Genomic DNA, 23,195 nt, shown 5'->3' on the forward strand with positions numbered 1-23,195 from the left:
GGTAAAGAATGGTGTCCCTAGCCTCTGTTCATCAGAGGATGGAGATGGATGGCAGGAGAGAGATCACTTGATCATTGCCTGTTAGCTTCACTCCCTCTGGGGCACCTGGCATTGGCCACTGTCGGTAGACAGATACTGGGCTAGATGGACCTTTGGTCTGACTCGGTACGGCCGTTCTTATTTTCTTGTGTTGGTATGCTGAGACCACGCCTGTCATGCTGACCAATATTGTTTTATTGTTTCTTTGTACTTTCCTGTCTGTCGGTGTCCATCTGTTGTCTCTGTTCTTGTATGTAGATTTTAAGATCTTCATGACTTCTTAAAATCTGTTTATACAGTACCTAGCACAGTGGGGTCCTGGTCCATGACTACGGCTCCTAGATACTAAAATAATATAAATAATCAGCGCTTGTCCTGAATTCATCTTGCATTCTAGTCAGGCTCAGTTTGGTTCAAATGAAAAATAAGCAATTCTGCAATTTAAACAGTTCCCCAGGCATTCCTCAGTGCTCCTCACTTGCAATTTGTTCTCTGTCACTTGGGGGATAACTGTTTTGCCAGTGCTATACTGCTTGGCAAGGCGAAGTGGAAGGTGGTGTCAGTGATTAGAGATTAGGGACGGTGGAATTTTTTGTGTTACGCAGCAGCTGCAGCAGGTTGTTTCAGCACAAGGGGCAGAGTCCACACGCAGGGAATGAACTGACACTAGTAACAGAAAAAGGGACAGAGAGGGAGAGAGTGAGGAGATAGGAGGCACAAGAAGAGACAGTGGCAAGCAATCAGACTATTAGATTTTGTGGAAAATCTGACCCAAGGAAAAGACGCCTCTGAAATAAGCTGCCTCCTGCCCTCCTCCCCCTATTCCAGCCAAACATTGCTGGAAAGAAAGTGTGTGTGTATGTGTGTAAATTACTTCGGTTAATCCTTGCTGTCTCTGCAACAAAGAGGACTCATTTGCCATGGTGAAAGAAAAAGGTAATTTACATGTATTGATATGTCAGCCATGATCGTCTAAGATGTAAACCTTGCAGTGTAGAGTTAGAGTGGTTGTTGATATTGTCTGTTTTCCCCCCCCCCGCCCCTTTATATCCTCATGCCAATAACTGCAGTGAGCTGCATTAAGTATTTTTACATCTATTTCCCCTACAGTAGGGTTTGGTGTGCACCTCATTTCAAGTTTGTTTGTTTTTTTTCTTGGTAAATGTTTGTTTGTAAATGTTACCTGACTTGCATTTTCTGTCTACTGTTTTATTGTGTTTTACGTAATTCCTAGTCTTTTTGCCACCAAATGAGTTCCATTAAAACTGTAAATGGAATATCATCATAGCCAGCAAGTCCTGGACATGGAGAACGTCTTCGTAGTATGTTTTTATATAAAAATGGGCTGTTTTGTAAAAGGTGGTTTTTTTTGTTATTGTCTGGACTCTGCATGTTGTAACTGATAATTGTAATTTAATTATCTTAAATCACCCCTTTAAAGCTGCTGCTTAAGCAAAAGACAGACTTGGAGTAGGAGAAATCAGGGGGTTGGCCAAGGAGTGGTTCATTTCAGTAACACAGGGCTGTCTCTCTAGCTGCATTACAATGATATGAAATATAATCTAAACTCAGATATGACTCATGGATTGAAGCTAATTTTGAAACTTAATATTTTAATAGGTGGATTCATAGGCAGTAGGACAAGGCCTAAAGGCAGTCTCTGCATACCACAAAGAGAATCTATGTAATTTCTCTCTGCTTATAAATCTCAGTAAAAAGCAGGCTGGGCATAATGTAATGTAGGAAAGGAGTATAAGTGTCAAACTAGGCTGCTAATTCAGTAGATGGCTAAAATTTCCTGTCTCCATCCACTGATTCCCAGGTAACTGGACTCTCCAACCTAGACGTGTTTGCATTTTTTGGGGCTGCGTAAATACAACTTGATGCCCTGGAAGGTGCTGTATAAATGACCAACCCTTAAAGTTGTATGAAAAAAGTGGAGAATAAGAGGAGAATGCAGTGTTGGGCATTATGTTGAAAATGTCCCATAGTCTATTTGGGGGGGAAATAAAGAGACTTTAGAATTTATCAATCCTGTTAGTGCTATTTTTAAATACCTAACATGCATTCAGTTTGAGTTTTAGACCAAAACAAGGGCTAAATGCTTTCTCCTGAGTCCATATGAACAGCTACCACTGATACCTCACTGTTACAGATTGCAAACAGTCAGTAGCCCTTAGTACCTTTCCACATTTTTTTTTCCTCATTATTTTTCTGCCTTACTATTTCAGACAGATACTCCCACAACTCCTTCCCCCACTTCATCCAGGACCAGGACATCAGGATGCAGCTACTTGGGAGCTAATTCAAATGTCACTCTGTAGTGTTGCTTGTGAGATGACATGCTAGTGTAGTGCAGGAGGTACCCTCTCTTCCAGCTTCTGGATGACTCATCCTCTCTTTAATATGCCTAAAATTCTGCCTGTCAACTCATGGTGGTTCATATACATGCTGGCCAGGAACTGGAGAAGCTGGTTTCAGCTAGAAAAATGCAGTCCCAATTCACTGAAGTGGAAACCAGTTAGTAACGGTTTATATCAAATTAGCATGCTTCATTATGTTCATAGTGTAGAATGATTTCAGTGTGTGTCTGGTCAACTCAGATATGTGCGTAGAAAAACATTGAGTCCAGGCTGCTATTCTTCAGTCACCAAATGACGCTGGCGGAATTATGATTGACTGACATTACATTTTCCTTCCTCTGAATGTGCACCTGTCTGCTTCCTTTGATCTGGTGTACTTGACACATTGTTACGCTATTTTATTCAAGAACAACTTGCCCTCACGGTATTCAGTAATTGATAAACAACTTGCATATGCTTCTCAGTCAGTATTTGCTTTTCAGACTATCCGCCTGTCACGCTGCAACTTAAAATCCCTACTAAGGAGTATAACTAGTGTATTAGTTTTGAATGCAGTTTGGTAATGTATTTTCTAGCTAGGAGCTGGCCTATAAGACTAGAGAAAGTACTACGATGTTGAGGTTTGAGACTGAATTTTGAGCTTGAGGCCAAGATCCTCATTTGGTTAAAATGGCCTAGCTCCAATTAGAGCAAAGATGAGATTACTCTTGAAGGCCACTCAAACTTCAGCTTGTGCATGGAAAGCATCTTCCTGGTCACTTAACAGTTTTTTCCTTGCATGGAGCAATGTCAAGGTTGCAGAACAACCTGTCCATTTAGTCCCACTTGAGTGCACCTCTCTGGTGACAGGTTTTGCTACCTTCACCACTCTGAGTGTAATCATGAGGGCCTAGCACTCTTAGACTGGGTCTCCAGGCTGCAGCCCTCTAGTTTACCAACCACGATAAGAAGATAAGCCCAGTTGTTTGGTGCCTGTTACCCATTTTCCTCCAGGTACCTGTGACCAGCAACTGATTTACAGTAACTCAAAAACAGCTTCTTCAAAACAAAATATTTATTCACCCACGACTCCATAACAAGCAGAGAAGGGATAAAACAACAAAATGCCTATATTCAGGTCTTACCTACATTTTATTCTTTCCTTGCAAGTTTTGGGTATGTTCCACTCAGCCCAGTCATCCCTATTCCTGTCCGGGAGAGACAGTCCCTGCAGCATTCTCTGTGTACCTCTCAGAAATTCATCTCCATCTGCTGCTGCTTGCTGACCACCTTCTCCCTCCTATCTAGGCAGAGTTTTTAATGGTTTAGTGTGTTCCTTTGTTCCTAGGCCCTGATCTGGGAAGAATAAGTTTTGCTATGCAGGCTGAACCATTTCCCAATTAATAACTCCCCCATTGTTTCTCAAGGAACTGTGGTATTCGCTCTGGTTCTATCTTGTTATAGTTTCCTGTTTTTCCCCATCAGCTTCCTTCAATTTAATTTCATGCAGTCAGGCAATATAATATCAAACAGTAAAATGAGTTGCATATGGTATTAAGAAAAAATAATACAAATAGCTTCCTAGTCTACAAGCACATTTTATACCTGTGCTCCAGAGACTTTCCAGGTGTAATTCATAAGGCCAGAAGAGACAATGATTATCATCTTATATGACCTCCTGTGTAACACAGGCCATAGACCTTCCCCCAAATAATCCCCAGAGCAGATCTTTTAGGAAAACAACCAATCTTGATTTAAAAATTGTCACTGATGCAGAATCCATCCTGGGTAAATTGTTCCAGTGATTGATTACCCTCATTGTTAAAAATGTACACCCTCTTTCCAGTCTGAATTTGTCTACCTTCAACTTCCATCAGTTGGACCATGTTCTACCTTTCTCTGCTGCATTGAAGAGACCATTATTAAATATTTGCTTCCCACATAGATACTTACAGACTGTAATCAAGTCACCCCTGAACCTTCTCTTTGTTAAGATTAATAGATATACTCAAAGAACACAATCACAATAGAGATGTTGGTTTTGAGTTATGGATATGGGACCTGCCTCTGGGAGATGAGCTTGGTCCTCTTTCTTCACCCAAACAGCTGATTCCAACCAGGGTGTTGTCACTGACAGTTCAGTACTTGGATGTTTTGTAGAATGGTGGGTGGATGGTCTCAGTGTAGTCTCTTGACTCTGGAGCTTGCATCCCTGGTTGATCTGACAGACCCCGATTTGGTTAAGGTTTGAGGAGCTATGTTTTCTTTTCCACTTCTGGTTTATACTGTGTCAGATTTAGGCCTGTTTTAATCTGTGGGTTTTTGGTTTTTTTTAAATTGCTGTATCTGCTCATTCAGGTCTCAATAGGCACACTTTATAAATATGTGAAAATAATAGATGTGAAAAGGTGGTCTTGTGGCTAATGTAGTTGGCAGCACATATATTAATAATGAGAGATGAGAATTCAGTGTCTGGCTCTTTGATACATTTCCTGATCTTGGGGGAAGTCGCTTAATCTGTCTGTCTGGCTTCAGTGACTCAACTGGATAATATCCAAAGGAGGAGGAGAACACTTTTGTCTGTTTTGTCTAATAAGATTTTCTTTGGGGCAGAGAATTACTCTGCGTGTGTGTGTGTGAGCAAAGAGATATCACCACCACTTATAATACCAACTATACCCTAACGTAACAGACATCACTTCAAATGCCGTAATAGCTTAGTAACAGGTAAAAGCAAAGTAAAAGAATTAAGGTTGTTCTGTCTGTCTCTTTCTCTCCCTTTGTGGCTTAATCATTTTAAAATATTCAATTTAAAATTTCAACTCTGGACAGCATTATGTGTTTTCTTAAACATTTTTTTCCTAGGACTGATTTCACACTCTAGGTTGAATATTACCATCTTGAGAATGAGGCAACAGGCTTTGCACAATCCTGACATGTTTGATGGATTCCTATGTTTTCTGTAGCGGAATTCCAGGCATTCTCTCACATGCCAGCTCCATGTTAAAGGGAGCTTGAGCAGAAGCTGTGGAGAGATGTAGGGAAACAGCCATTTACATCAAGAAATTTGGAGTTGTATGTGTTTGGACTAAATTGGAGGGGATGACATAATGGTTTCAGTAACTGAATTTGAGACACCTACATTCATGAGTTTAGGTACAGTAATCTGTCCTCTCCTCACGTTAGTTGGATTTCTTAGATGACATTTGGAAAAAAAATAAAAGGGCTTTATACGTCCCTTGGCACTTCTTAAAAGTTTAAAGTTTTAGGGAGGTGAATTTCTTTTTATTTGTTTAAAATCTATAATTAATACAAAATAAAACTACTGCTAAGAAATACTTTCCTGAGGGTAGCTAAGGTCTCTGAGAACGTATTTAGGACCATCTTTAGATCTGCCAAGCCTAGGATAGTCAGTCGTTTTTAGGATCAGTGCAATCAGAAGAGGGAGGGTCTGTAGTATGACGCTGAATGGCACTGGCTGTGTTTAGTTCCCCTGGAGGAGACAGGTTTTGTCTGTGGTCAGTAGCAAGCTATATAGAATCCCTTTGCTATAATTAATATAAAAGGCTGTTGTCTATCTGTAAAACACTACACTGACCACGTCAGTATCCCGTTAAGTATGATTAGTCCTTACCCATTCACTGATCCTGGGAATCTCCCCTGCTTATTTTGTGCCTAGTTGAGGTAAGCACATGCATATGCCCATTTCTGTTCAAAACAGCATGTCTGTAAGTCTCATTGACCTCAGTGGGCCTTAAAATTAAGCACATCCTTGAGTGCTTTCCTGTATTGGGAGTGTGTGATTTTTGCTGTGGGCCTGTTGTGTAGCTGTATGTTTTGCTACTGCCTGCCCTCACTGTTACACAGATGTAGAACGTTAGCTGTATCCTTGCGTAACTGATGGAGATGATACAAACAGTAGGTGGCACTTGTATAGCACTAATCGTACAGGGCTATAAACAGGAACAGTTTATTCCTCCCGCCATCCCAGTGATTCACATCCTATATTACTGTCCCTGTTGTACAGAAGGGGAAAAGCAAGGCAGGGAAGTAAGTGACTTGCAAAAGGCTAGGGAGTTGAGCTCAAACTATATAACACCAACCATTTATAAATGAGATGCTTTTTTAAAATTTATTTTTCTGGGTATAAATCTTCATTGTACAATAGTGGGTGGCAGTCTAATTGCCATGGTGGTGAAAACAGCATGGACAACTGGCTGGCTGTGTTGATGTTCCCTGTGCCACTTGCTTCAGTTCAGCATCACTAATATTATAGTAACCCACTCTAGGGATTCTGTGAGTTGCTGTCTGAACCTAGAGCCTGGTTCACAGCAGAGGTTTATTTTGTTTGTAACTCATACCAGCTAGGGCACTTACGCCATTAGCTCAAGCAGAAGCAGGTTCTGCACTTAGCTCTGCAGGTCCAGTGTTCAAATCTCTCTCTTCTGCTTCAGATAGGGTTCATTATATTACAAATAATGCCAATTTTTGAAATTGTTCCTAGTATAGATAAAGCATTAGAGCTCTATAACTATTTATTTATTATTACTGAAGAACCACAAAACAAAAGTTGATATGACAGCACAATTTGTGCATTAGAGAAGCAGAAGCTGGTGTATTTTCTCCGCCCTGCCCCGCCACGCCATGGTGTGCCACGCTTTTGTACAAGGTCATTTCCAATGCTTTCTCCGCAGTCATCAGTATTTTCTTGGCATTTGTGTATTTAAAACATCTCCCTAAAAATGAATGTGCTCTTTGGAGTTTGGTGACATTTATTGCGGAAATAATATTCTACTTTGCAAATGTGCAAAAGATCCGTGTTTCAGGAAGGGCCGTTTATATGGAAGGGCCTGTGGAGTAAGTGTATATCCTCATCAGTTTTGCACAGGAGATGGCTGTTAGGGGCAGTAGCCCCGTGGGGGCATATGTTGTTACATTACTCTATAGTGTCTTTTTTTGTTTTTTTTTTTTTTGTTTTGTTATCATAGAACCATAGCAGGGTAGGACTGGAAGAGACTTCACTTGGTCATCTAGTCCAGTCCCCTGCATTCAAGACAGGACTATGTAATAACTAGACCATCCCTGATAGGTGTTTGTCTAACCTGTTCTTAAAAACCTCCAGTGCTGGAGATTCCCTCTCCCACCCTCCACCCAGCAGTTTATTCCAATGCTTAACTACCTTAATGTTCAAGCTAAACCTCCCTTGCTGCAATTTAAGCCCATTTCTTGTCCTATTCTCAGAGGTTAATAAGACAAATTTTTCTCCTTCCCCCTTGTAACAATTTTCAAGTTCATAAAAGGTTATGCCCCCTCAGTATTCTCTTCTCCAGACGTAAAGAAACCCACTTTTTTCAATCTTTCTTCACAGGTCATGTTTTCTAGACCTTTAATAAGTTTTGTTGCTCTTTTCTGGATTTTTCTCCAGTTTGTCAACATCTTTCCTGAAATGTGGTGCCCAGAACTGGACACAATACTCCAGCTGAGGCTTTATCAGCATGGAGTAGAGTGGAAGAATTACTGCTCGTGTCTTGTAACACAGCTGGAAGGCCATTGGGCTAAGGAAATGTTCACCTCAGAAATTTCACGTGCTTAAAAGGATGAAACAAAAAAACTTTAAGTACCTTTTTATGTACATTTCAATCTCTGAAATTCTTTCATAGCTATTTTGGAAGCTTAAAAAGAAAAGTTTAAATGATTAAACTGTAATTTAAATTTGCTGCCTTTGAAGACAAGAAACTAAATGCGGATACAGTTATTGTTGATGTGGCTAAGAAGCCATGGCTTGTTTCTCTGTTTTGTTTTACATCTGAGTGCTCACCTCTTTCATTGGAAGGTTAGAATTTTCATTCTTTTCAGGAAAACAATAGCATTTTCCGCTAACATCCACACTTTCAACATTCTTGCTTTTGTGTATCCACTCAAGATTTCAAACGAATAAAAAGACAGATGGAGAAATTGTTCATCACTTTGGATAATATTTATGTATGGACATTAGATGTTTATGTGACTGTCAGTCAGAATGTTGGTTGGAGCTGTTTACTTTTTGATCGCTTTGTCTTATGTTTTTATTTAGATGAGTGGGTCTTTCTGGGTAGCAAACTTTTAAAGGATTTTTATCTAGTGATACTCAGAACCTATCTACATTTTTTTTTTTTGTTTGCTAGCTGCTATAGCTGTTTGGGTGTTAGTTGTGAGGCATACATGTATCCTAGCTTTAACAAATAAAGGTCTTGAAGAATGAATCCTAGAATATCAGGATTGGAAGGACCTCAGGAGGTCATCTCGTCCAACCCCCTCCTCAAAGCAGGACCAATCCCCAGACAGATTTTTATCCCAGTTTCCTAAGTGGCCCCCTCAAGGATTGAGCTCTCAAGCCTGGGTTTAGTAGGCCAATACTCAAACCACTGAGCTATCCCTCCGACAATGGGATTGATGGCTTCTAAACACTGTCTTTTTATAAGTCAGCTGTAGGCAGAGAATTGTGTTTATTGAGAGGAAGACAAAGGAGAATTTAAGGGTGCTAAGACAGGCTTTTATTGCATTAGTACTACACAGTCTGGATTCACATTCTAGCTTTTCACCCAGTTTGTGTCACGAAGAGTTCAGTGAAAACTACCAAGTCCCACCATGTCATAATGTTGAGACATAGCATCACACTGACTCCAGTTTATGCTCCTGCCCTATGGTTCAATAACTGTTTATCTTGTAACAAGTCTACTAGAAATTGAGCTTTTTCATTCAAACATTGGCTCAGTTTAGTCAACATTTGAGTCGATATCATCTGTTTCGAAGCAAGCCTTGGCTTGCAACATACTTTCAGTAAGATCAGTGCTTTTGTATTAGTGATAGTGGTTTAAAAAAAATAACTGCCTTTAGCTTTTCATTGATTCGGGTTCAGACACTACATATGAACGTAATGCATTAACTGTGTAGTTCATTAGTTTGCTAGCTGTTTTATGGAAAAGATTCTTGGTTTTTCTCCAGCATTGACTAACATGTTAAGTATAAACACTGTAATTGTCTGAAATCTCTGTATTTACAAGACAAGCCACACTGCAGAATGCACTATTTGGTCACCAGGTTAGACGTTTTCTTAGGAGACACCTAAGGCATCTGTCTTACAACTAAGAATGTGTGGCCAACAACAGTGAAATTACATCATTAATGAAATAAAGCTCAGGGCTATCATCATTTCAAGGTACATCTACATTGCATGTTCCTTTCAACAGTGAATAGAGTACATACCCACATAGCCCCTCTGGCACGGGTGTAAACAGCAGCGTAGATGGTGAGGCATAATTTAGGCAAGAGGAGTTAATACACATGTACCAATGTAGTGTCCTACTGCTGGAGTCTTTCTTCTCTGCAGGAAAAAACTCTCCCAGTGGGGAAATGCTCTGGCAGTGGGCAGCTCCTCACTGTGGATCCCTTCCCTGCCTCAGGGAAAGGCTCCAGCATCAGGGAGGCAGCAGAAAAAGGCTGCCAACTCCTTGCTGCTGAAGCCCTTCCCCTCCGCAGAGAGAGACTCTGCCAGACTTCCTGCTCCTGGAGCATTTCCTCTCCATGGAAGAGGCTGCGGCAGTGGGGGAGGCAGCAGGCCGAGCCTTTCTCCACTGCTGCACCCTGCCAGAGCCTTTCACTCAGGGCCTGCGCTACCATTTAGGCGATCGCCTAGGGCACCAGGATTATTCGGGGGGTGGCATTTTGCCGAGGGGGCGGCAGGCGGCTCCAGTTGACCTGCTGCAGGCATGCCTGCGGAGGGTCCGTTGGTCTGCGTCTCTGGTGGAGCTGCGGACAGTCGGCTGCTCACGCAGCTCCGGTGGACCGCCCGCAGGCATGCTTGCGGCAGCTCCACCAGAGCCACGGACCAACAGACCCTCCGCAGGAATGACTGCGGCAGCTCCACCTGAGCTGCGAGATCAGCGCAGGGGGTGGCAAAATGGCCTAGGGCGCGAGAAACCCTAGCGCCGGTCCTGCTTTCACTGACACTATAGCTACACACCGCAGTGTGCTTTTTCACTGTGTGGTGTGTAGCTCCATGTATGCTATATGCAGCCATGAGTGGTGTGTAGTGTAGACAGAGCCTCCGTGAACTAGAAAGTTTTCAATAGGGAGCCACATCCTCAGCTGGTGTAAATCTGAATTTATACCAGCACAGGATCTGGACCATAGTCTTAAGCTGTATGTTATGATAGATTGCATAAGTATATTACACTGCAGATCTAAAACTGAGTAGTGTATTTGCATCTTAAAACGTGGGGAACTACCTGTATTAATGTCAATAAGACTTAGAGGTAGAATTATCATAAATGCCAAATGCCTTGACCCACTGAAAGTCAATAGAACTTGTATTTCTAGGTCACTACTCAGATAGTTTTGACAATCCCCCACTAACGGCTAGGATGTTCAATAGAGCTAGTTCAGATTTATACCAGTATAAGTGAGATCGGAATCTGGCCTGTAACCCCTGTATGGCCAGATGAAAAAACGCCCCTATACTGAATATACCTAATTTTCTTAATCTTTTGCAAATCATTTATCAAAAACACCATTGAATTGAATTTGTCAAACAAATTACGCCAGTCACTGCAGGCACATATGACACATTTTCATATACATTATATAATGGGGTTTAAACTGGGATCAAATGAGTGCTGGTATCAAATAACTGACTTCACTGGAAGGACTCAAATGCTTAAAATTTAGCATGTGCAAAAGTCTCTTCAGGCTGAGGCCTAAGACCCTCATTCCACAAGCTGTTGCATGTGGTGGTGTTTGCAGCATAAAGGCCTTAAAAGACAAAAGAGGGAAGAAAGAGTGGGGGATGGGTGTTGGCATACAAAGTGGTCAGATTGAAAATTAGCACATCTTTTCCCATATTTTAAGATTCAAGCAGTATTTAATCTTTGGCTAATATATCTTGGTAAAATTATTTATCCCCCCTTGACTTTTTACTATTGCTGGTGTATTTGATGTAAGCCTTTTTTTACATTTGATAGTAATTAACACCAGAATCTTTTCGGTTTATTCTACGTTTGCTTTACTCTATATTTAAAATTACAGCAAAGCCCAGTTTTATCCTTGTGATGTGCATATATGCACACGCGCACACAATTACTGACTGATTTTTTTTAAAAGTGTATTTAATCCTAGACTTTTCAAAATAACTGAGAAGTATACAGAAGTCTTTTCATCCAACTTTTTCATATAAATTAACATTTTGGTAGACAGACAGATGTGGATAGCTTTTATCAATGTTCTTTTCTTTTTCTTTATTTCCTTTATAAAATATCCCAACCTATCATTCTAGCTATCTACTCCTTCTCATTATCTTCAAGGCCTTGTTTTTCCTTTAGAAAGTGTGTTCTTTAGACTACAGTACAGATGAATTAATTAAGAACAAATCCATCTCTAGGGTGGAGGAGATGTGCTGACATGCAATGTACTGTTTACTCTTTAGGTAATGGGCAGAAGTATCTCAGCTGTATGGTCTCTGCAGTGGGAGAGAGAGAGAGAGTCAAAACAGATCAATTAGTGTGTATGCTGTGATCATGCCCACGATTCACCTCTGTAGCTGTTGATAGAAGCCTTGAGAATAGATAACTTAGTTGCACTTCATTAATTGTATCAGGAAAACTGAGACTGACAGAACGTGTGTTATGGCATTAATGAGAAAAAGTGCCAGTTATTCTCAAGTCCTGTTTTGCTAAACAGTTGATCGATTATTCCCAACCCTGTTTTGCTAAGGAGTTGACAAGTTTCAAATTTCCTTTTACAGGACTAGGGTAGAATAGACATGACTTGTGCCTTCCATGTCTAGATGCGTAACTCAAATGACTCATCTTATTCTCTAGCTTGTCACATGCTAAATGATTGCCAGAAATTGGGAGTGGACACAGGTGATGATTACTTGATGTTGAGTTAAAGGCTTTTTTCCTATATAAAGAGAGTCTTTCCTCTGATTCTAACTTTTGAAGTCACATTTTATAAAAATGGCACAATAGGTCATGTACTGTATTAAGGGCTTGTTCTGTTTAATAAAAATACATTTATATGCTATCTTGTGTTTAAATTCTAGTTACCACCCTACTGCAGCTTGACACAAATCATGAACAAAATTAATATTTAGCAAATAAGCCATATATCGGTCACCATTTTCTAATCTACTAAAAATGTCCAGTTGATAAAATTATATATTAAGCTATATAATTGCTTCAATAAATGTATGTAGTTATAGTTTAGTTATACCTCCTATGTAGCACATGTTCTAGATCTAGTGTGAAGGTGCTTTTTAGTTGTAAATCATGTTTTAGCATTGGTGTTATCAACCAATGAGAATGTACCTTTTTTTTAGGAAAATAATTGAACTACAAATACAAATATTGATTAAAATCGAGGCTTTCCTTTAGGTGATTTAAATCATGATTTAAATCAATCCACCCTGCCTTGCAGTCTGGAAGAGTTTCCTGTTGCCTGCCTGCCAGGCTGAGACTGCCAATGTACAAATATGTCTGAATCTGGAAAATGACCAAGTGCTACTGAGGCACAGACAAAAGTCAATACTATCTAAAGCACAGCGGTCCAGATCCTGCTCCCATTCAATGGGAAGTTTGCCATTGATTTCAGTGGGGAGCAGTATTGGGTCCAGTGTGTTTGCTGTAACCTCACCTTTAGAGAATCTTCCTAGTGAGACATTTCCCGGAAGCTTCTCTCCGATTTGTGGTAAAGAGCCAAGCTCTTCTGTGGTTTGCAGCAGAGGTATGGAGCTCTGCCAGCAGAACCTGCAGTTGAGTCAGCATTTATCAGTGTGGTTCTTTGGTTTCCAAAACAGTCTTGCGTTAGGAGCAAGGTTCAGGCACAGAAATACCATCATCAAGAGTAGCTGTCGTTTTTGTTTTTAAGGAGTTGTGAGTTGGGTTTTTTTTATCCTAAAAATGTTACTTTTCAGGTAATGACTGTAATTTCCAGTTGGGGGAAGAGTGGGCTAAACGGTGGCTCTGTCCTTGCTAAGACAGTGATATGCATAATGGTCATTATCCATTTTGTCCCAGGAGCTGCTTTTCAGAAGGCAGCAGTGACATTACAGATTTAAAACTCCCGCAGCAAATGTCCCTTTATTTTAGGAACGTTAGGGTGACCATATTTCCCAAAGGAAAAATGGGATACCCCGTGGGGCTGGCCTGGCCACTTGCCCAAGCCCCCCCATCCCTGCTCGAGGCAGTTGCTGGTCACTTGAACCTTGCCTGCCCCTCGCATGCTGGAACCCTTTCTCTTCCCCTCCCCATCAGTTGGCAAGATCAAACAGGACAAATGCCTACTTTTGCCAAAAAAGTTGAGATGGCCAGGACAGAGCTTGAAAAAGGGACTGTCCTGACCAAAACATATGGTCACCCTAAGGAACGTGCTTTAGCCAACTGGAAGTTATTGGTCTCGGTCTTTGGAATAGTGTGTTGGGAGGTGGGCATTGCTCCTTCTTTTCAAATTAGGTCTCTCTCATAGAGCAGACTTTAATATTACTTCCGACGGGCTGGATTCTGAACGGAGTTACTCTGTTGCAAATCTAGACCAGTGGAATTACTCCAGATTTATGCCAGTGTAGCACAGATACAAAATGCAATAAAATTTTCATTACCAGATCATGACTAAGATGAGGTTTTCTTAAAGAATAACAGCAGCTGGCTGGAAAATGCACCCAGCGATCAAGGTGACAGCAAGACTCCAAACACCAAGTGGTTGCAGCACTGGAAGATTCTTATCTCCTCAGAGAACTGTGGGACCTGATGTGTTTCCACTTAAAAATGGTGTAACTGATTTTCTGAGTAGGGAGGGAAAAAGAGCCCAGGTAAAGGGGGTACCAGGACTGTTATGTGTTGTGTTCATAGCATGGACACTCAAAGGGCTAAGTGAGCTATTTGAGAGACAATGTAACTATCTCTGACTCATTGACTTAGTGCAATCCTGTACTAAACTAAAGGACAATGTTTTGGTTAACTTGGTTTGTTAAAAAGCCCAGGAACTTAAATTAACTTTGTCTTGGGCAGTTCTTCTGCACATAATTTTGGCTTCAAATTTGGTTCTTATCAAGGAAATGGCCCTGTTGCTGTTTCCAGCACACAATTTAAATTCCAAAGTTGTATCTGCCCTACAAAATAACAAGAAACCTCACTGAAAATTTCTTTTGGTGATTTCTTGTTTGCATAGATTGACTTGAGAGCAAAGCTGGAAGCACTGTAACAGCTAAGGCTTCAATATGTACAATGTAGGCTTCACAGTGAAGCTTGAAAAGGATACATTATTCAACATATTCAAAGAAACATTCATTTTTGATCACTGTATTACTTGCATTTCTTTTAGGGCTTCTCTGCATACAAGTTGCACTTGTTCAACTAAATTTAGTTTTTAAAAGTCCATTTTGTTAAAACGGTGCAAACTCCTGTGTGAAATCTTATATTGATTTAAAACTGGATGTATCCGTTTTGCCTGCTCCTGTAAATTTACTGATTATGAGCTAAATGGGTATATTAGGTTTCAACTGAGACAAAAGTGTCAGCACACAGACTTGCTGTGGCTTAGCTACCTCTCTGTGAAATTACACTTTTAGTTATACTGGTTCAACTGTCAGTGAGTACTTGAATTTCATTAATTTCACATTAGCTCTGTGGTATATAAGCACATTATTTGTATTGTATTAGCATCTAGGATCCCCAATCCTGGACCAGAACTGAATTGTGGTAGGTGCTGTACAAACAGAACAAAAAGATGGCTGCTGCCACAAGGAGCTTATAACCCAAGTAATGTACATGCTAAAAAAAATGGGAAGCTTTGTGTTGTGACTGCCTTTCATCTCACAAAATCGTTCTGTTTATATATGGCTTATCTGTTTGTGGGTTTTTTTTTAATTTGGTAAAAAATGTTTTAGAGAAGTTTATTTGAGATGGTTACAGATTTTTTTATTATAAGATTTTGCATATTATTCTAAAGCAGGTGATGTTAGGGTGACCAGATGTCCTGATTTCTGGAGCTTTTTCTTTCTTAGACACCTATTATCCCCCACCCACTGTCCCAATTTTTTGCATTTGCTCTCTAGTCACCCTAGGTGATGTGGATTTGCTCCTAGGTACTGGGAAATGGCAAACTTGTAATTGCCTTCATGATATAGCTTTCTTTCAACTCTACAGAGGTTTACAAAGGCATTTTAAACAAGGGACTTGATTGAGGCCTGGGTGGTTCTGGCATTTACTAGCATAGCCCAGGGCAAGACAACCTGCTGCTGAAAATTCTGTCCTGAGCTGGCCAGCACCATGCGTAGGACACATCTGACTAGAAAATAAGGTAGTGTTCAAACATAGCCTTGAGGAGCCTGTCTGAGCTGATGCATTAAGGTTATGTGAATTAACATGACTTCTCAAGGTTGAGGTCTAACACAACATTATTTTCTAGTGAAGAGCAGCCCCAAAAATGCATGGGGGAAGGGGTACGATCATGTTTACTATCTGTTACTTAAATGGCCCCCATCACCCTAGTCTCTGAGTGTTTCACAATTTTTAATGCATTCTGCCTCACAATACTCCTGTGAGAGGCAGTGCTATTCTCCCCATTTTACAGCAGGAGGACTGAGGCACAGGAAGGCTAAGTGACTTTCCCAAAGTCATGCACGAAATTGAACTCCGATCCCAAGTCTTAAGCTGGTGTCCTAACCACTGGGTCATCCTTCCTCTCTTGGTGACTAGATTAGCAGAGCCTTGACTGTGGTTTTAGAGCAACTCTCTGGCCCCATCCCTGCCAGAGCAAAAGTCCAGAGGGCAAATCCTTTCTGGAGTAGAGGTGTCCTTGCTGATGCAGGTGAGTCTTCAGTGCCAAGCTGAGATCTCTATGAAACCCTGCTCAGGGGCCTCACCACCAAATCAGCTTACAAGTGTCCAGTAAACTTGTACATAATCATTTTTCTGACTGTAGCTGAACTTTAGTCATAAACCTGTTTTTAACGGGCCTGCAGTCAGGGGTCGTTTCATGACCATTCTCCTGCATGGTGCGCCACTCTTTCCCCACCCCCTTTTAATTCCCTGTTGCATGCTTGCTGGTGAATGTGAAAAGAGTCATCTCTGGCACTGAAACCTTTGCTGTGTAATGTAGATATCCAAAAGGAAAAGCTTGCAAGTGACTCCTTGAGAAGGAGAAGCAACTGGTTGCTGAACCTTTGTACTAAAGCCAAAGCTGATGCCAATATGATGGGCACTGTGATTAGCTCCATCAGAGAGCTCAGATTGGATATGGCAGCATTGTGTTTACTTAAATGGCCCTGAAAGGCAAAACATAATAAAGTTAACTTGTAACTGGCAATACAATACTGATTCCAAGTTTTGGCCCGATGTACCTTTTATTTCATTCCAAATATGGTCAACTCGTCTCAGTTGCACATTGGATCAGGACTCTGGTATGCACAGAATTTATTAAGGAGCTCTGTGTTCACAAAGTAGATAGAGCAGGATATTGTGGGGTGGAGGGTTACTAATGGGAGCTTTGCTATTATCTTCAGTGGGCCCAGGGTCTGGCCCATTCCCCACCATACAAAGCAGAGAGGCAAGTTTTTGCTCATTGTATTTTAAAATAAATCCAAACCTGTTAGAAATTCCTACCTTGTATCTTCTTCTTCTTTTGTACTACTAAAACTTGTAACTAAGTTAATAGACTATTTAATAGTTTTGCTTGGAAGAATAACCACCTCTGCTCTTCTACTCCAAAAATAGTATTGCTTTACAGATTAGGAGAGGTTCACTCAAGGCAATGTACTTATGGGTTCTTATTTAGAAGTAACTGCTAATTAGAATATTAGTTGGCATTCCCCTCTGTTCTGCTTACTCATGTGAATTGAATCACCGTTTTAGGGATATAGATGAGATGATACGTATCACAGAGGAAGAGGTAAAGCTTCATATTGCAGTCAAGGAATTCAGGCAGCTAAGCTTTCTCTAAATGTTTTAAATAGAAAAACTTCGCTAACCAAATGACAGCTGCTGAGTTATAAGTTTAGCTGAATTTGAAGATATAAATTGTTGCCTGAAATGTGTGATTTCCTTTAGGTTTAGTACTGTTTTTTTCTTTCTGTTTACTATGTATTGCATGATAGATAAACTGTACAAAATAGCAAAGTTTCTTCCCCAACACATTTATGCTCTAAAGCTATGAGCATGTACAAAAAAGAATAAAAGAGAGTGGCTTTATGGCAAAAGTACTTGATGAAGTGGTAGATAAATTTCCAGAAGTTTATTGAAGGAAGAGAGGGAACTTTCATGGCAAATACTAGATGGGAGGTTGTGGTGACTGTAAACAGTGGTGTGAAGGAAGGAGGTGGGAGAGTGTGTCAGAGCATGACCAGGAAGGTTGTCCAGCCAGCTGGGGTGAGGGAGTAGGAGGAGTTGAGAACAGTGGGAAAGGGTCTGAGAGCAAGGGGCGGGGGGAAATAGTACTTGGAAGTCTATGGTGCTGAATATGCCATGAACACGTACCCAGACAGAACTTCATCCAAATGGCAGCAGAAGGCAATACGGAGATTCAAGGAAGGTAGAAACACAGAGCATGTATGTCAGGTTTCAGGGTGGTAGCCATGTTAGTCTGTATCAGCAAAAAGAACGAGGAGTCCTTGTGGCACCTTAGAGACTAACAAATTTATTTGAGCATAAGCTTTCGTGGGTGAAAACCCACTTCATCGGATGCATGCATGTGTTATCCTAAAAATACATTGGTGAACAATGTCACTATATTGAGAATAGTATAACGAGCACAACTTTCTACTAATAAAAGAAGAAAAATCACAAGGGGATTGTTTGGGGCACCCTAACTACCTCAGATAACACAAACTGAGCCAAATTCTGTATTGATTTACCCCATGCTTTTCCATTACGCTCCTTGAGGGTTTATCGGGTCCTTAGTCTGATTCCAGACAGCTCTTAAGTGAAAGTTAAACATTGCTGGTCAGAAGTAAAACACGGAGCAGTCATGGTTTTATTACCATAGTAAAGTGTGGTTATAACACTGACAAGATCTTTCCTTCTGCTATTGTTTAGAAGCTACTCATTGTGGTAGTTACTGGAGTTAATTTAGGGCCAAGTGGAATGTCTGTGTGATCAATACACAGAATGCTCTTCCCCTTACTACTGTTCTTCCCTGCCATTCTGTAAACCTGCTTGGAAATTGTGCTGAAAGGCGTAGGTATTGTTTGTTGGTCCTCCAAGTTCTCTTCTGGCTACTTTACAAGCTTAAATTGAGGATGACTTTGCCCACTTCTACCCTCTATAGCCTTTCCTATGTCTGGCTTGTTCCTCTACACACAAGCGTTAACTTCTGTTGAAGTCAGTCGGGGTAAGAACAAGACAGATGGCTTCCTTTTTTCCTTCTAACTTCAGACATATGTTTCTGTGCTTGCACTCTTGTATACAGTAGCAGGCAGACTCCAATTTTTCTCTGCATCACATCCCTCCCTAGGACTCCAACTCTTATCAGATGGATTCTAATGCAGTAAGTTGTACATCAACACAGCTACTTGAGTTTATTTGACTTCTCAAATTTGCTTTCTGTTTCTGTTCGTTATGCTTGGGTTGGGCTTCCTGCTCAGGTTTTCTTTGCCCAGTTTTTTTTTTCCTGTCCTGCTTGCTTGTTTTATGCCTTCATGCACACTTGGTATGCGCTCTGGAACTGAGGCAGTACTTGTGGAATCAGTGACAGGGAGAGTGACCGAAATCACTAAGGGATTTTTTTCTTTTTCTATTTCCCTGCCTGTCTCAGTGCAATAAGGCAGATATTGTGCATGACTTAAAACACTATTTTATGGAAAGGGTACTGGTGCACAGAATCTCGGTTAACATGTTTATTTGTTGGGCGTACAATGTAATCTATGGAGAGATTATATACCACTCACTGGTTGCTGAGAGCATAGATCTAGGAAGGGAAGAAAATCCTGTATTCCTTTTCCTGCAGTGATGTATTGTATTTTATTTTTACAGTGGCCCATTCCCAAGAACCTCCCCACTCCACTGAGAAGCCTGTCATCCACTGCCATAAATGTGAGGAGCCATGTAAAGGCGAAGTGCTCCGTGTCCAGTCCAAGCACTTTCACATCAAATGCTTCACCTGCAAAGGTAGCGAATTCCCATTCATTTGGTGTAAATGAATTAATACATGTGACTGGTTCAAACCAGTTTGTCTTGAGTTGATTGTGAGGGTTAACTTTGGATATTGTCATTGGCAACAGCTGTGGGCAGAGTGGATTCAATCAGAAGACATCTGTATTTCTCAAAATACAGTCCCAGAACTTGTGGGTGGGGAAAGTGAGGGATAATGGAGAGCTGGCTGAGTCGTAAGTGTAAGAGCATCCAGCTGAATGGCACCAAAAAGACCAAATTCTCTAAGCAAACATTTATGTATTCAGGCCTTTTTAAGAAACCGATGACATTAATAACCAGTTACTCTGTTCTTATTACTACTGGATCCAGTAATTACCATTATAGGAGTGATGTCAACTCAGAAAAACATGTCACTCTGCATATTTATATTAGTTATCATTATAAGTAATAAGATTACTATAACTGAAAGTTGAAACTTTTGTAGGTAGTCATGTTTCTCCTGTATGGTCAGTTAGGATCATGATCAGAATCTTCCTAGTCAATTTCCCTTGTTTGTGTGGGGAACAGGAGAACAGTAACAGCTGTTAGAAGTGGTTGCAGGGGCACCTAAATCATTTTAAACAAGTGGCTGGATTTTAGGATGGTCATGTGGGATTGGGCATGTTTATAATGTTCCACACAATGAAAGGGAAAACTGTCAGGAAACAGAAGTGGCCATCTTCTAAGCGCTCATTATTATAAACAGCAAGGGGGAAAATAAACATGATTTTGAAAAAAAAATTGCGTGGGGGAGGGGATTATATTGCCTCCTTTGACATTGCACAAAACATTATGCAAGACTTTTGTGTGAATGTGATAGTGTTGCAAATCATGATGGTTCTTCAAGTGATGGTCCCTGTGTGTATTCCACACATGGGTACATATGTGCATCATACACCTGAATTGGGAAACTTTTTTTAGTAAGCTATGTCTGTTGGTCTGACATGCACAGTTCATCTTCTTGTGCTCTGGACCAAGGGTATAAAGGGCAGTGTGGACTGATACCTCTCCAGTTCCTTCTTACTGCCCCATGATCTGAGTTGGAATCCTGTGTCTCTTCAATCTTCCTCTGCTTGAATACCTGTAAATATAATTGGTAGGGCTGTCAAGCAATTAAAAAAATTAATTGTGATTAATCACACAATTAATTGCACTGTTAAAGAAGAATGTTTTCTACATTTTTAAATATATTGATTTAAATTACCACACAGAATACAAAGTGTACAATGCTCACTTTATATTATTTTTATTACAAATATTTGCACAGTAAAAAACAAAAGAAATAGTATTTTTCAATTAACCTAATGCAAATATTGTGCAATCTCTTTATCATGGAAGTTGAACTTACAAATGTGGAATTATGTAAAGGAGAAAAAAAACTGCACTAAAAACCAAAACAATGTAAAACTTTATAGCCTGCGAGTCCACTCGGTCCTACTTCTTGTTCAGCCAATCACTCAGACAAACAAATTTGTTTACATTTGCAGGAGATAATGCTGCCTGCTTCTTGTTTACAATGTCACCTAAAAGTGAGAATAGGTGTTTGCATGGCACCGTTGTAGCCAGCATCACAAGATATTTACATGCCAGATGCGCTAAAGATTCATATGTCCCTTCATGCTTCAACCACCATTCCAGAGGACACGTGTCCATGCCGATGACGGGTTCTGCTTGATAACGAGCCAAAGCAGTGCGGACCAGTACATGTTCATTTTCATCATCTGAGTCGGATGCCACTAGCAGAAGGTTGATTTTATGTTTTAGTGGTTCAGTTCTGTAGTTTCCGCATCAGATTGTTGCTCTTTTAAGGCTTCTGAAAGTAGCTCCACACCCTGTACCTCTCAGATTTTGGAAAGTATTTCAGATTCTTAAACTTTGGGTTGAGTGCTGTAGCTATCTTTAGAAATCTCACATTTGCGTTTTGTCAAATCTGCAGTGAAAGTGTTCTTAAAACGAAAAAACATGAGCTGGGTCATCATCTGAGACTGCTATAACATTAACTATATGGCAGAATGCAGGTAAAGCACAGAGCAGGAGACATATAATTCTTCCCCAAGGAGTTCAGTCACAAATTTAACACATTTTTTTAATGAGCATCAGCATAGAAGCATGTCCTCTGAAATAGTGGCTGAAACAGGAAGAGACATACAAATGTTTAGCACATTTGGCATGTAAATACCTTGCAACACTGCTACAAAAGTGCCATGCAAATGCCTGTTCTCACTTTTAGGTGACATTGTAATTAAGAAACGGGCAGCATTATGTCCTGTAAATGTAAACAACCGTGTTTGTGATTAACTGAACAAGAAATAGGACTGAGTGGACTTGTAGGCTCTAAAGTTTTACATTGTTTTGGTTTTTTTGAGTGTAGTGATGTAACAAAAAAATATCTACATTTGTACACTACACTTACATGATTAAAAGATTGCTCTACAGTATTGTATTTTTCAATTCACCTCATACCATTTCTTTTGTTTATCATTTTTACAGTGCAAATACTTGTAATAAATATATAAAGTGAGCACTGTACACTTTGTATTCTGTGTTGTAAACAGTCAGCTATTCTTTTTTGTTCCCCATAATTAGTTGAGTTCCTGGGCTCAGTGGATCCTCCCCAAAGGCTAGGGGAGGGTCCTTTAGCCGGGCTTATGCCCGCCCACTTCCCCTGGAATTTTCAGTAGGGCCACTCTCCCACAGCTCCCTGGCCGTGTATCACACTACACCTCTGCCCTGATATAACGCTGTCCTTGGGAGCCAAAAAATCTTACCGTGTTATATCAAACTTGCTTTGATCCGCCGGAGTGCACAGCCCTGCTTCCTCCCTCCCCCGCCCCCCCGGAGCACTGCTTTACCACGTTATATCCGAATTCATGTTATATCAGGTCACGTTGTATCAGGGTAGAGCTGTATATAGCCTCCTTTTGAAAACCTCCAATGAAGGAGATTCCATGGCCTAGGCAGTATGTCCATTGTCCTGCTTTTCTTACAGTTAGGAAGTTTTTGCTGAGATCCAATCAATCTGTATTTTTAACGCATTGCCTCTTATCCTGTCCAATTTTGCAAGAGAGCAATTTCCTTTCATTTTTTTTTTAATGGCAGCTTTTCAAGTATTTGAAGACTGCTATCATGTCCCCTTCTTAATCTGCTCTTGTCCAAACAAAACATCACTCTCCTATAGCCATCTGGCCTGACCCTGTCATATTATATATACACGTATAAGCTTATTCATAACAAATTTTATTTTAAACTGTCACTTTGGGGCCAAAGCCATCCAGTGTTTTTTATACAATCAATCAATATAGGGAAAACATTGGAATTCCAACTTCCCTTCTGGCATCTGAAACCTCATGTAGATCTGTGTCTGACTGAGAGTGAATAGTGCTGCTTTCCAAGCATTTGGTCATGCCCTGCAGATGTTGGATTTGACCCTCTTTGGTTTGTGTGTCTTACTGAACCTTTTTGGTATTGTTAGTGTGAGATATACAAGGAAGACTGTTCTAGGCTGGCAATAAAGACAGCAGCCTGACATTTATCCCCATACCACATTCTAAGCTCACAGGAGACATAAGGGGCCTATTCTTCACTATGTCACGCTAGTTTTACACAGGTGTAACCCTGATTGGGCCAGAGTAACGTAGGGATGAATCATGCCCAA

General features: G+C 40.6%; 1 protein-coding gene across 15 annotated transcripts in view; it reads left to right on the forward strand.

Moving 5' to 3' along the window:
• ABLIM1 (actin binding LIM protein 1) overlaps window positions 1-23,195 on the forward strand; it is a 315,440-nt gene that overhangs the window by 124,131 nt on the left and 168,114 nt on the right. For 14 of the 15 annotated variants that reach the window (XM_075072521.1, XM_075072518.1, XM_075072526.1 and 11 more), the window contains exon 2: window positions 19,382-19,516. In XM_075072521.1, the coding sequence (XP_074928622.1) occupies window positions 19,382-19,516 (135 nt within the window). Of the gene's footprint in view, window positions 1-877; window positions 976-19,381; window positions 19,517-23,195 lie in introns of those variants that run through there. The other variant, XM_075072520.1, reaches the window with a different exon arrangement.

Source organism: Chelonoidis abingdonii, chromosome 15 (assembly GCF_003597395.2).
Source record: "Chelonoidis abingdonii isolate Lonesome George chromosome 15, CheloAbing_2.0, whole genome shotgun sequence".
Lineage (NCBI taxonomy): Eukaryota > Metazoa > Chordata > Testudines > Testudinidae > Chelonoidis > Chelonoidis abingdonii.